Genomic DNA, 12,500 nt, shown 5'->3' with positions numbered 1-12,500 from the left:
CCTGCAGCACAAAACACGGGGCGTCAAAACACAGTGCGTCAAAAAACACAGCGAGAAAACGCACGCCGTCAAACAGCGTGACGCAGAGCGACCTTTGTAAAACAGAGTGTAACACATAAATGCGTCGATATAAATGTGCTGAATTGTTATTCATTAAACTGTTGATTGACTGAACAAATTGTCACAGAAAACCAAGCTGTTTGAGTGAATATTGGACCGATATCGCCGCATCTGGAGAGCTGAATTCAGGAATTATGCGCACCGAACTTCATTCAAACGGACAATGGACACACACACACACACACACCTGGCGGCGGTCCTCCGTACTTCCTCTGGCCGTTCTCCTGCACCATGTTGTATCCCGTCTTCTCCATCAGAGACAGCAGAGCCATCTCTTTGCCGCAGGACACATTGAACTCGTCCTCGCCCACCAGAGGGCTGACTTTACCGGAGTCTCTGTCCATGTCTCCGTCCATGTCTCCGTCAGAGTCACAGCCCCAGTCTGTCCAACGGAAGAAAAACAAAAACACAAGTTAACTGTCAAACATACGGTCGGCAAGAGCTCCGACAAAGAAACACTTAAAATGTGCCTCCAAGTCTAAGAAATGAATCTGACTTTCTGACATTTAAAGTTTTATTTGTACTGTAACAGGTGTTTGTTTATTTGCATGGGTTACTACTGCTGCTGGGAAATATAATATATACATGTTTATATACATGTTTAGCCTCGTTAGCTAGCTTAGCTGGCTAACGTAGCTATTAATAGTGTCTTTATTTAGAATTTTCACTAATGCTAATAGTTTAAATGGAGATATCAATCATCAAAATACTCATCTAGTTCTAGGCCAAAGGTTACTTATATAAGACTTTGAAAGGAGGAACTACAGTTAAACTACTCTTCAAGTCAGCTAACGTTAGCTGACGTAATAGCTAACGTTAGCTGACGTAATAGCTAACGTTAGCTGACTTAATAGCTAACAGTTAGCTGACGTAATAGCTAACGTTAGCTGACGTAATAGCTAGCTAACAGTTAGCGGACTTAATAGCTAGGTGACGTAGCTAACTGACTCCATTTCCTGTGGACCCCTATGAACCGGTTCAACGACATTTGAAAGCTCCCCGGTCCCAATCATTGAGCAACAGTAATGAGAGGACGTTAGCCTATAACGTTCGCTCAAAAATCCTCCACAAATACAACATCGCGAGCTAAAAAACTAGCACAGCGGCCGCCATTGAGTTAGCAACATTTATGCTAGCGGCTAATGTTGAACAGCCGTTTTTCTAGCAAACAGTTAGCTTGTTTAATTTACGTTCATTAAAGTTATAACTAAATAAATAAACTCTTACCGGAGTTGTTTTCTGCCGCCATTTCGTCTCACGTTTTTAGAAAATTAAAATATTAATAAAGTATTAACAGTCAACGACAACGTGACGTCACTTACGTCTACCTGGAAACAAACTGGCGGAGGATTTGATTGGCACGAAGACCAAGCCTTGTGAGCCAATCAGCGCGTGGATGTGAGGCACGGAGGGCGGGACTACATGTAGATACGTATATGTACGTAAAATCAAATAAAACATGAAATAAATATATTTAAAATGAGATAAAACTTATAATAAAACATTAAATAAAAAAAAAAATAAAGATGAAATAAATACATACCAATTCTAAATTAAATGAAAAGTAAAGAATACCCCTTTTTGTTCTTGTGTTACCATAATTAAAGATTTTTAATGAAAAAGAGTTTAAAAATACATCTTTGCTTTGTCTTGCAGGTACATGTGAGTAATTCAGTTCATAAGTGTGGTTCCAGTGGTCCAAATATATAAAATAAAATATAAAAAGCTATGAAGGAGGTAACAAAACCACAAACAAATAAAAATGATTTGTTTGTAGTGTTTCCTTTTATTCAGCCACGGAGACAAACAACTCACTCACTGCGTTTCCTCTGACCTTTAGTGGTGACCTATTTTACATTAATATATAATATATATTCTAAATTACACACGGTAAAATTAAACATATTAAATGAGGTAAAAGTAAAGGGCTGTGAGGAATTACTCATAAATAAATTACTAAATAAAATATAACTAATATTAAATAAATGAAAGATAAATAAAATGCAATCTATTTAAATGAGAAAAAAGTAAAGGGCTGTGAGGATGTATCAAAAAATTAAAAAAATGAATCAATGACAATATGAACTCAGATTAAATAAAACTAACAGCATCCTCTCGTTTGTTTACCACTTTTTTTGTTGACTGTAGAACTCTACATCAGCTGACTAATCATTATTTATTATTGAAATAAATGAATCAGAACAATGACGTGAACGTGACAGCTCTTCGTTATAGAAGTCTCAGGCAAAGTTCGGCCCACTAACCGGCAGCTTCATGACGCAACATCGACACTAGAGAGAGAACCAAGTCCATCGTCTGACCCCCGGGGCCCCTGACCTCCGGGGCCCCTGACCCCCCGGGGCCCCTGACCCCCGGGGTCCTATTGAGGTCATTAAGTATCAGACTGATCCAGAAGTCTGGACCAAGATGAGACGGAATGATCTTCAAAGACAAAAATTCAGAGAGAAAACATTTTTCACTGAATGTTTATTCAAATGTAATGACTTTTCAGCGATAAAAAACAACATTTTTATCAAGACAAGATCTAAAACAGGTGCCAACGTGAACACTAGTTTAAGTAAACGAGAAAAAACAGTGTGGCACTAAAATCTAAAAGAAATTTAAATTTAAATTTCAAAAACAGTAAAATTCAATCAAACATAATCAAACATGACATAAAATGAAACATAAGAAAATCTAAAATACAATATTCCAAAATAAATTGAGAAAACCAAATCAAACACATCAGTTGTAAAAAGTTAAAACATAAAATAAAAACTTAATAAAAGAAATCTAATTGAAAACAAAACTCTCTCATTCTTATATGTTGCTGTATTTGCTTCTGAGTTTCTTCAAGGAAGAAAAAAACTATGTATATATATATATATATATATATATATATATATATATATATATATATATATATATATATATATATATATATATATATATATGTCAACTAGTGCTGGGCAAGTTAACGCGTTATTATCGCGTCAACGCATTAATTCATTAACGTCGCCAATTATTTTATTGCGCGTTAACGCATTTTTAAAATGTATTATTCAGCGGACATTTTAAAACAAGAACCGGGCAGCGAGCGGTGAACAGCTGTTTGTCACTTCCTTCTGCTGCTGCCCCCCCCCATTAAACACAACTATGCAGTACATTCAGGCCCGGCTCCAGGCACTGATTTGGGGGGGGGGGCCTTACGTTGCTTTGGGGGGGGGCACGTTTTATTTGTTTGTTTTTTTACAGCCTATGGTAGCATAGTAGGTCAACTTGTGTATTGTTCTGTATAGCGCCGGGCCTGAGTACATTTATGATTTTAGTAGCACAGCAAATACCACAAACTTAAGAATACAATCATTACACTTTTGTTATTTTTGTCCGATTATTTTCACGTGTACTTGAAATTTCCACAATGTTCCACAGCAAACCTCCAGGATACTTCCTTTTTAAATGATTTACTCTGCTGAGTTTTTTACGTGTTTATGTGGCCGTCCACATGAAGAAGAGCACGACTACTGAAGTGGTGAAACAAGTACCGTCGCGTTAATCACAGCTCTACGGTTTCTCTCTGGTGTGAATAAGCCTGTGGGTTTTCAGGTGCCGTGGAATGGTGAAAGACTTCCCACATTGATCACAGCTGTACGGTCTCTCTCCGGTGTGACTACGTCGGTGGCTTTTCAGAGTACTCTGAGCAGCGAAAACTTTCCCGCATTGATCACAAGCGTACGGTTTTTCTCCCGTGTGAACACGCCTGTGGATTTTCAGGTGACCCCGAGTGGTGAATGTTCTCTCGCACAGATCACAGCTGTACGGTTTCTCTCCAGTGTGAATACGTCGGTGGATCTTAAGGTCACTTGATGTTTTGCAAGTTTTCCCACAAAACTCACAGATATGCGTTTTTTCTGCCGCGTGAACGTGCATGTGGATTTTCCGAACACCTGGAGTTGCGAACGCTTTCTCACACTGGTTACAGCCGTATGGTTTCTCTCCCGTGTGGCTGCGTTGATGGATTTTTAATTGCGGTAAGTGAGTGAACATTTGCCCACATTGTTCACACCCGTATGGTTTCTCTCCGGTGTGCGTGCGCTGGTGGGCTTTAAGGCTACTAACGTGACAAAAACGTTTCCCACATTGATCACAGCCGTGTAGTTCCTCTCCAGTGTGAACACGATGGTGTTTCTTCAGGTCAAACGGAGTGGTGAAGGCTTTGGTACACCGGTCACAACCGTACGGTTTCTCTTCAGAGTGCCCCCTCTCGTGGATCTTTAAATATCTCGATGTTGTGAAGGACTTATCACAGTGCTTACAGCTGTGATTTTTGAGTCCCACCGCTCCTCTCAGTTTCTGTAGCAACAGAGAAGCAGACAGAGAGACAGTTATCTGAAACCATAAATAACATCAACACTCGCCTTTGTAGCTATTTGACCGATCGCCACGGATCGGATCATCATAATGGATCATTAAACATACAAAATAATAAATATAAGCATGGAAACGTATTAGAATAAAAAGGGGAATATATTTTTAATTTAAGATGTATTACATTTTTTCCCTTGTTCATATTTCAAATTCATTTTCTATTTTAATTGAGTTTGAATTAAAGTTGAATTGTTTCATTTTATTTCACATTCTAGATTTTGGGCAAAAATCACATTTTTCTTTTCTTTTATGTAATCTTTATGGATATTCCAAAAATGCTAAAACAGTAATTCACAGATATTTCAACTCAGCAAATCAACTTCAATGGTGACTTTGAGCACAGACTCATGTATGATAATTTCACCATCATCATCAGAGACCAGAATACTTTACCTTGGGCATTGAATGCACCAAACCTCCTCTCTCATGGCAATCCGCCGATGTTGATGCCGTCACAGAGAGAGAGTGAGCTTCTTCTGTGGAACCGAGAGACTCCCCCGAAATATCGTCACTACGGGGAAACAGGTGAAGAACAAAACCATCAAACAAAATTCCTGTTTTAAAAAACAGAGTTCCACAAGGTTCTGTGCTTGGACCAATTTCATTCACCTTATACGTGCTTCCTTTAGGCAATCTTATCAGGAAGCACGTTCATTGTTATGCAGACGATACTCAGTTGTTGATCAAGCGAGACGAAACCAGCCAGTGAAATCTCAGCAGCCTTAACAGCATAAAAACCTGGACGACTCTGAGCTTCTACATCCCTGAGGAGCCAAAGAGACTTCAGAGACGGATCCAGTCGTGAATACGAGACTTAAGGAAACTCAGGTTTGATGCAAATCAACATGTGATGTTTGAATATCTTCAGCAAGAGGAAGAGTGCCTTTGACGTGTGGGCTCTGGACCTTCGGTTTACCTCCTTGAGGTGTAATGAACATCTGTGACATCATGAAGCTTTCTGTTTGTATAACTTAACCCTGTGAAGCCCGACACATCAGCAACATTCAGAAAGCTCAGATTTGTTTGATATTGAAGTGTTTATGGTGCTGCGTCCGGTTCTGGAGAGGATAGTCTGTCGCGCGTGAGAGAAGAAGTGGCAACAGAAAGCAGAAAATAAAAAATAAAAACAAAACCAATCTGAAATAACAACAAAAGAAAGAATATAGAATAAATCTTTGGTGAAATGAAATGAAAGGAATAGAACGGTGCAGGATTCTGAATGAGAAATCGTTTCCACTCACCTGGCATGCGGACAGTTCTCATCACTTCTTGCGTCTTCGATGTCTTCGATGTGCGGAGGAGCCTGCAGGAGGAAGAAGAGGCGACTGTTGAATGATGAAGATGTGCCGATTGAAGGTTCGCTCTGGACCTCTGGAGCCGTGTGCTGAGAGCTAGAACACACGGACCTTCGCTCTGATGTACAGCGCTGCTGCTGCTCTCCCCGTGGCCCCGATGCACCTCTGGATCTCCTCCGGCCTCAGCGTCTGGAGGCTCAGTGGCCTCAGGTTCTCGTCCGCGTCGGTCGTGAAGGCGTCAAACGGTCCGGTCAGCTGAGGGAAGGTGGACCTCAGCAGGTCCAGGAAGTCTGGTTCCTGCTGGCCTCGGGGACACCTCACCTCCTGCACCTTCACCTCTGAACCACAAACACATTCCTTCACTTATTCCTGCTGATGAATCCTTCTGATTCCAGTGAACCAGCAGAGAGAAACGTACAGTTTACAACAGTTGACTCATTCGTCTTCGTAATAGATGCATTTGTTATGTGAGTTGATGATTTATTCATATTAATAGACTCGTTTCCTCCAACACAACATGCATATTTCATCATGTTCCGTGTGTTGCTTTGTGTTTGCAGCATGAAGTCCACGTGCTGAGCGGGCGTTTCACTTCCTGTTGGACTCACCGTCTTCTGTGAGCGAGTCGCTCTGAGAGCCCTGCAGCAGACCGACCCGCAGGATCAGAGGAGCCCCCTTCCTCTCCACAGGTCTCTGGTGATCCGGGTCCCTCAGACCCTCCTGTGCTGGCTCCTCCTCCTCCTCTTCCTCAGTGTGGCCGAAGAAGTCTCCAGAGTCCATATCTGAACAAAAACAGAGAAATAAAGAGACTCGACATTTTGATTTTGCAACAACTGCGAGAACGAGACGTGATTCACTTTGTGTTGAAACGAGAACAGAGAGAGTACGCAGCCATTGACCAGCCGCCACTGTTAATAGATACCCCACTACAGAGATGTTAACACCAGTTAACCGGGTCGCTTGATGAACCGTAACACCAGTTAACACGGTCGCTTGATGAACCGTAACATCAGTTAACCGGGTCGCTTGATGAACCGTAACATCAGTTAACCGGGTCGCTTGATGAACCGTAACATCAGTTAACCGGGTCGCTTGATGAACCGTAACATCAGTTAACACGGTCGCTTAATAACCCGTAACACCAGTTAACCGGGTCGCTTGATGAACCGTAACACCAGTTAACACGGTCGCTTAATAACCCGTAACACCAGTTAACCGGGTCGCTTGATGAACCGTAACATCAGTTAACACGGTCGCTTAATAACCCGTAACATCAGTTAACACAGTCGCTTGATGAACCGTAACATCAGTTAACACGGTCGCTTGATGAACCGTAACATCAGTTAACACGGTCGCTTGATGAACCGTAACATCAGTTAACCGGGTCGCTTGATGAACCGTAACATCAGTTAACACGGTCGCTTGATGAACCGTAACATCAGTTAACACGGTCGCTTGATGAACCGTAACACCGGCGGTCGTTACTGCGCATGTCTGGCTCATTCCGAACGAGCCTGTAATCCACAGGAAGTCAGAAATACCCGGATGTTGTTACTGTTAGTAGTATACAGTGTAGTACATGCAGTAGAGGGCTTTAGTTGTGTTATAAAAACCAACGAAGAAGATCCAGACCTGTCGCATCCAGCTTGATCTCCGGCTGCGCGAGGCGCTCCAGCAGCCTCCTCTGCCGGTCGATCTCCTGCCTCAGACCCGACGCCTCCTCCTCGTACCCGGCCACGGTTCTCTGGACGACCGCGAAGATCTCCTGCGCGGCTGTTGTCAGTTTATCGGCCACGATTCCTCTCAGAATCTCGGTTTTAGACATGGTGCCGACGTCGAAGGGAGCCTCGGCCGCCATGTTGTTTCTGTGTTGTTATTTCTTCTTCTTCGTTCATTTATTGAAGGACGACGAACCAACGTTTAAGGGTTATACCGCCACCTGCTGTACCGGAGTGTGTAACATCATGACTTTATGACAGTTATGTCTTTTAAAGACATTCACATTGTTATTATTATAAATACTGTATATACTCTTTGTATATACAGTATATTACAGAGCATTTAAAGGACAGTGAATACAGTATGTATACAGTACACAGAGTATATACAGTATGTATACAGCACACAGAGTATATACAGTATGTATACAGTACAGAGTATATACAGTATGTACAGTACACAGCGTATATACAGAACAGTGTACACAGAGTATATACAGTATGTACAGTACACCGAGTATATACTGTATGTATATACAGTACACAGAGTATATACAGTATGTACAGTACACAGAGTATATACAGTATGTACAGTACAGAGTATATACTGTACATAGAACCTTCCCACTGATATCCACCAGATAAGATACTTATTGTGTATATTTAGTATATTTAGTTCTCCTTCAGTCTGATAACAGACTTCAGTGGACCAAGGAAGACACTGACTTCTACTGCAGGTGTTGTTGTAGTTCCTCCAGTCGGCCAGCAGAGGGAGATAAAGATCAAAGATCACTGGACGTCCTGAACGAGTAGATCCGACGATGCGTTTCAGTTCAAATTGATTTTCACTTTTCAACACAAACAAGCTCATAATTTCATCAAAACGAAGGAAAAGTTTTGAAAAATGAATCGTTTCATTTCCAGAGAAAATATGAAAGTCGACAAAGAAGAAGAAATTCAAAGCAAGCTCCACATTCTAATAATATTCATGCCGATGCTTTTATGCACCGACGATGAATTCAAGTCGACCAAAATAATCACCAGAAAATTGAAGAATCCAAAGAGTCCACCGACTTTATTTACATGAAACACATATGAAGTGTTACAGCGTCGTAAAAAATAAATTCTGTTCAAAACGTTTTGACTGTTCGAGAAACAATCAGGTTGTGAAGAATATGTACAGATATTTACAAGAAGAGCTTCAGCAGAGGGGCCGACGTGGAACTACAGGCAAGATGGCCGACGTGGAACTACAGGCAAGATGGCCGCCGCAGAGTTACAGTGTCACTGTGAATGTGTAAGTGTTTTGTGATCGTTCCTGATTTGGAAATAGTACAAAACAACAACAACAGCAGTTAGAAATGTGGTGAATCGACTTTAAGTTCAACTCAAAAATACTTTGCAGCCGAGCTGGAAAAATAAACAGTTTTCCTCCTTTTCCACATAAAAATGTCCAAAATCAACGAGATTGATGTCATGTATGTTGTTCAGGTGTGTACTTACATCATCACAAATGTTTCCAACAATTTTCAAACCGGAGGAATCGTATTATTTGAATTATTATTTCAAGGTAACGTTCGGAGGAACACAGATTTGTAACCTCCTTTAAGACCTTGTAACGGGAGAGGCTGACCGCAATGGAGACTGCAACTCCCATGATCCCCGGCTGCTTCACCGCGTCACCAAAACCCGTTTGATTGAGAGACTCCTGACGTTGTTGCTGTTGAGCGCTGGTTGAAAAACAAGAACAAGTTCTTCATCATATCCGCAGATAAAAATGTGATTTTGTCAAAGCTATTATTTTAAAATATTTCTAATATTTACGTCTTCAGTAGGGATTGAGATGTTGAAAAATATAAAATTGGAAGACAATAAAACATTATTCCCTCAATGACACTTTCAAAATAAAAGCTTTAGCTTCAGTAGAACAGATGAGCTCTTCAATGATCTTTGCTCAAAACAACATCTGTCAATCAAACTGTTTTCGTCTTTCAGGACATTTAAATGTCTTTTTTATCGTTTGCTAATGTTGCTAATGCTAACTTCCCTGTTCTTCTTCTGTTTAGAAAATGTAAAAAAACTGCATCACTTCTGGTTGCAGCACCTACGAGAGTCCTCGTTAGCGTTATTAGCAGAGTTTGACGGTCAACTGTTTTGCAGACGACTACTTCCTGTCTGTCAGTGTTCCAACATGGCGGCTCAAACACGGACGGGTGAAGATGAAGGCGGTTCCTGGAGCTCCTAGCCGGCCATCCACAGGGTGAAGGGGACGAGGAGGGTCGGCAGGGCGGTGCTGAAAGACATCCCCCCACACGCCATGGACAGCAGACCCAGCAGCGCCGCCAGAACCACGCTGCGCTGATCCCGGATCAGAGACTTCAGCCACTCACAGAACTGGAAGAAGCGGGAAACATATCAATATATGAAGCAATGTTTGACAGTGTGAACAGAAGGACATCGTTAGCAGAAGCAGGAGGTTTCTGTGTGTGTGATGACTTCTGACAGCTAAGACGGATTAGCATATTTATTATGGCATGGAGTTATGTATTTGATGAATCGTTTCGTCTGAAAGGGTCCAGCTGACGTCTTCAAACGTCTTGTTGTGTTCGACCAAAGACCTCGAACACAAAGACATTCTGTCAGCTGTCAAATACAAACAGCAAGTCTGCAAATCCTCAAATGAGAGAACTGACTTATGACGGACTGGAATGTAGCTCGATGGACCACTTGAACACTGACATCGATAATCCATATTGTTGCCAAATATCGTGGTCGCAATGTGACGAGTTACACATCTGTCGGGACGTGAGGAACAATTGGAATGCTACGAAGCTCCATTGATGGCGTTGCCGATTGAATTGTAATCAACATGTGAACGCTGCACAGCTTTCTGTCGTGTCCATTCATTGTTTATTTGACTGGGGCCCCTGAGGCCCCCGGTAGAGCTCCTGTTGGCCCCCATTAACGAGCAGACTGCCAGACTGCAGGCAGCTTAAGATGTTTAGCGTAGCAATTACAGGAAGTGAAACTCGATCTGTGCTGCAGGACGGTGGAGCAGAGTCTGAGCGGACACACAGGCCACGCCCCCCCAGCCCCCACACACACAGGCCACGCCCCCCCCCCCCCCCCCCCCACACACACACACGCTTTTACACCAAAATACACCAAACGTGACTTGAATCAAACATCCAACTGTTGGTGTTTTAATGCCATGTTCTGCTGTTAAACCATCACGGTGGCAACAAGAAAGAGAACTCTTTGCATTACGGAGCATATTAAAGTCATAATTTATGCTTTTGCATTCTTCTCTTTAAAAGCCATTGAATGTCGTTACTCTCTGGATTCAACTCTCTGTGTCTGTCGGTGGCGGAGTCCACCGCTCCCGCTCTCACCGGCCTGAACAAGAAGGACGGTTTGTAATTTGATCCGATCGATATCAGAGCTGGATTAACAAATAAAAAAAGGTCCGGACGAACATTCCATAAACCAGAGCAGCCGAGAGAGACCTGACCTCCTTCATCATCATCATCATCAGTCTGACTGCTTTCTGCAGGCGGCTCCGGTCTGAATGCAGCTCTTGTTCTCGGGACTTTTTCCAAAGAGCGACCCACATTTTCCTCTCGCTTAAAAAGAAGAAAAACAACAACTCAAGCTGACGAGGAAGTTCAGCTTTTACACCTTAAAGCTTCACGTGAAACACATCACACCTCCGCTGACAGAAACATCTGTTCAGAAACATCTGTTCAGAAACATCTGTTGACCATCGGACATGTCATCACATTTTCATCTCATAGGATTGAAGAGGACAGATTTGTTTTGAGACACTTTGTCTCATGTTGTTCTGCACATTTGACTGTAGACGAGCTTTTCCTCGTTTTATTTCTTTATCGTCTGATGTTTTGGTGTATTTCTGACGTCATATTTTCATTCTGTTTGTATTCTGACAGCAGCAAGTGAACCCACTGAAGTGATGACCTAAAGAACAGAACAAGCTCTCTGTGTTTCATGAAGCTGCCCGACATGGAGACCCCCCCCCCCCCCCCCCTGTGCGTAAAACGCGCACATGGATCCCCTGAAAGAGCCGCTTCACGAGAAAACTACTTAAAAGCAGAATGCTCCTCTCACAGCTCGCGAGGCTTCCGCGTGAACTCCTCTCAACAGACTGCTGGATCTCTGGTGTGAAACGCAACGGAAACAACAAAAACATCAAAGCCCCCGCCTCCAATCACGCGCGCAAAATGAAAGGAACGTGTTACCGCACGCGTCAAAAGCGGCACCCCGGAGCCGCATTCTCACCTTGTCGGTCTGCAGGCTCTGCGCGGTGCCGTAGCGGCAGTAGGTGACGAAGTGCTCGCAGTTGTTCCACAGCAGGCTGTAGGACACGGAGCCCACCAGCCGCTCCGCCCGCCGGGCCACCTCCTCCTCGGACAGCGGGCTCCGGAGCACCGCCCGGTCCATGGCGTTGAGCAGGATCCCACCTCCGTACGCGAAGTCCTCCACGGAGTCCACGCGCACGGTGGCGCGCTTGGAGAGCACCCCGAGCAGCAGCCGCGCGTTGGTCACCATCTCCTGGATCTGCCGGCTGTCGGCGGTCAGCGCCGGGAGGATGTCCGGGATGAGGTGCGCCACCCGCTCTTCGCCCAGGTAGATGCCGAAGTGGGTGAAGAGAGTCCGCGGGACCTCCAGCAGGTCCCCCCGGCGGAACTTGTGCGGGGCTCCGGCGGGCTGCACGGGAGCCTCGTCCCGGTCGCAGCGCCTGGTGAGCGGCGGCTCTCGGCGGCGCAGAGGAGGCAGCAGGCTGGACAGCTTGATGTGCGCGAGGAGGAAGAGCTTCTCCAGGAGGAAGGTGAGCGTGTCCAGCATGACGACGACGGCACGAAGGAGCGAAGAAGAAGAATGTCGGGTCCGTCTTCTCTCGGTCCTCCCTCGCTCCTCTCAG

General features: G+C 43.7%; 3 protein-coding genes across 3 annotated transcripts in view; all 3 read right to left on the bottom strand.

The window, feature by feature from the left end:
• Positions 1–1,369, bottom strand: part of rbm46 (RNA binding motif protein 46) — a gene marked incomplete at both ends in the record, with an annotated part of 8,074 nt that extends 6,705 nt beyond the window's left edge. The window contains 3 exons of the mRNA XM_079295811.1: position 1; positions 308–502; positions 1,348–1,369. The exon at position 1 is cut by the window's left edge and continues 180 nt beyond it. Of these exons, the coding sequence (XP_079151937.1) occupies position 1; positions 308–502; positions 1,348–1,369 (218 nt within the window). The remainder of the gene's footprint in view (positions 2–307; positions 503–1,347) is intronic.
• Positions 1,370–3,055: 1,686 nt separating this feature from the next.
• Positions 3,056–7,694, bottom strand: LOC306796428 (uncharacterized protein). The gene is made up of 6 exons (XM_079295341.1): positions 7,476–7,694; positions 6,452–6,625; positions 5,955–6,181; positions 5,790–5,851; positions 4,942–5,059; positions 3,056–4,473 (listed from the first exon to the last, which is right to left on the bottom strand). Exons 1-6 carry the CDS (start codon positions 7,666–7,668, stop codon positions 3,685–3,687), a joined length of 1,563 nt encoding a protein of 520 aa, XP_079151467.1. The 5' UTR covers positions 7,669–7,694; the 3' UTR covers positions 3,056–3,684.
• Positions 7,695–8,634: 940 nt separating this feature from the next.
• LOC306796904 (lecithin retinol acyltransferase-like) lies at positions 8,635–12,480 on the bottom strand. Its single transcript, XM_079295971.1, has 2 exons — positions 11,858–12,480; positions 8,635–9,955 (listed from the first exon to the last, which is right to left on the bottom strand). The coding sequence occupies exons 1-2, from the start codon at positions 12,422–12,424 to the stop codon at positions 9,803–9,805; spliced, it is 720 nt and encodes a 239-aa protein (XP_079152097.1). The 5' UTR covers positions 12,425–12,480; the 3' UTR covers positions 8,635–9,802.
• Between the last annotated feature and the right edge of the window lie 20 nt (positions 12,481–12,500).

Source organism: Melanostigma gelatinosum, assembly GCF_949748355.1.
Source record: "Melanostigma gelatinosum genome assembly, chromosome: 23".
Classification (NCBI taxonomy): domain Eukaryota; kingdom Metazoa; phylum Chordata; class Actinopteri; order Perciformes; family Zoarcidae; genus Melanostigma; species Melanostigma gelatinosum.
Note: the sequence above shows the minus strand (reverse complement) of the source record. Positions and strands in the feature narration are given on the sequence as shown.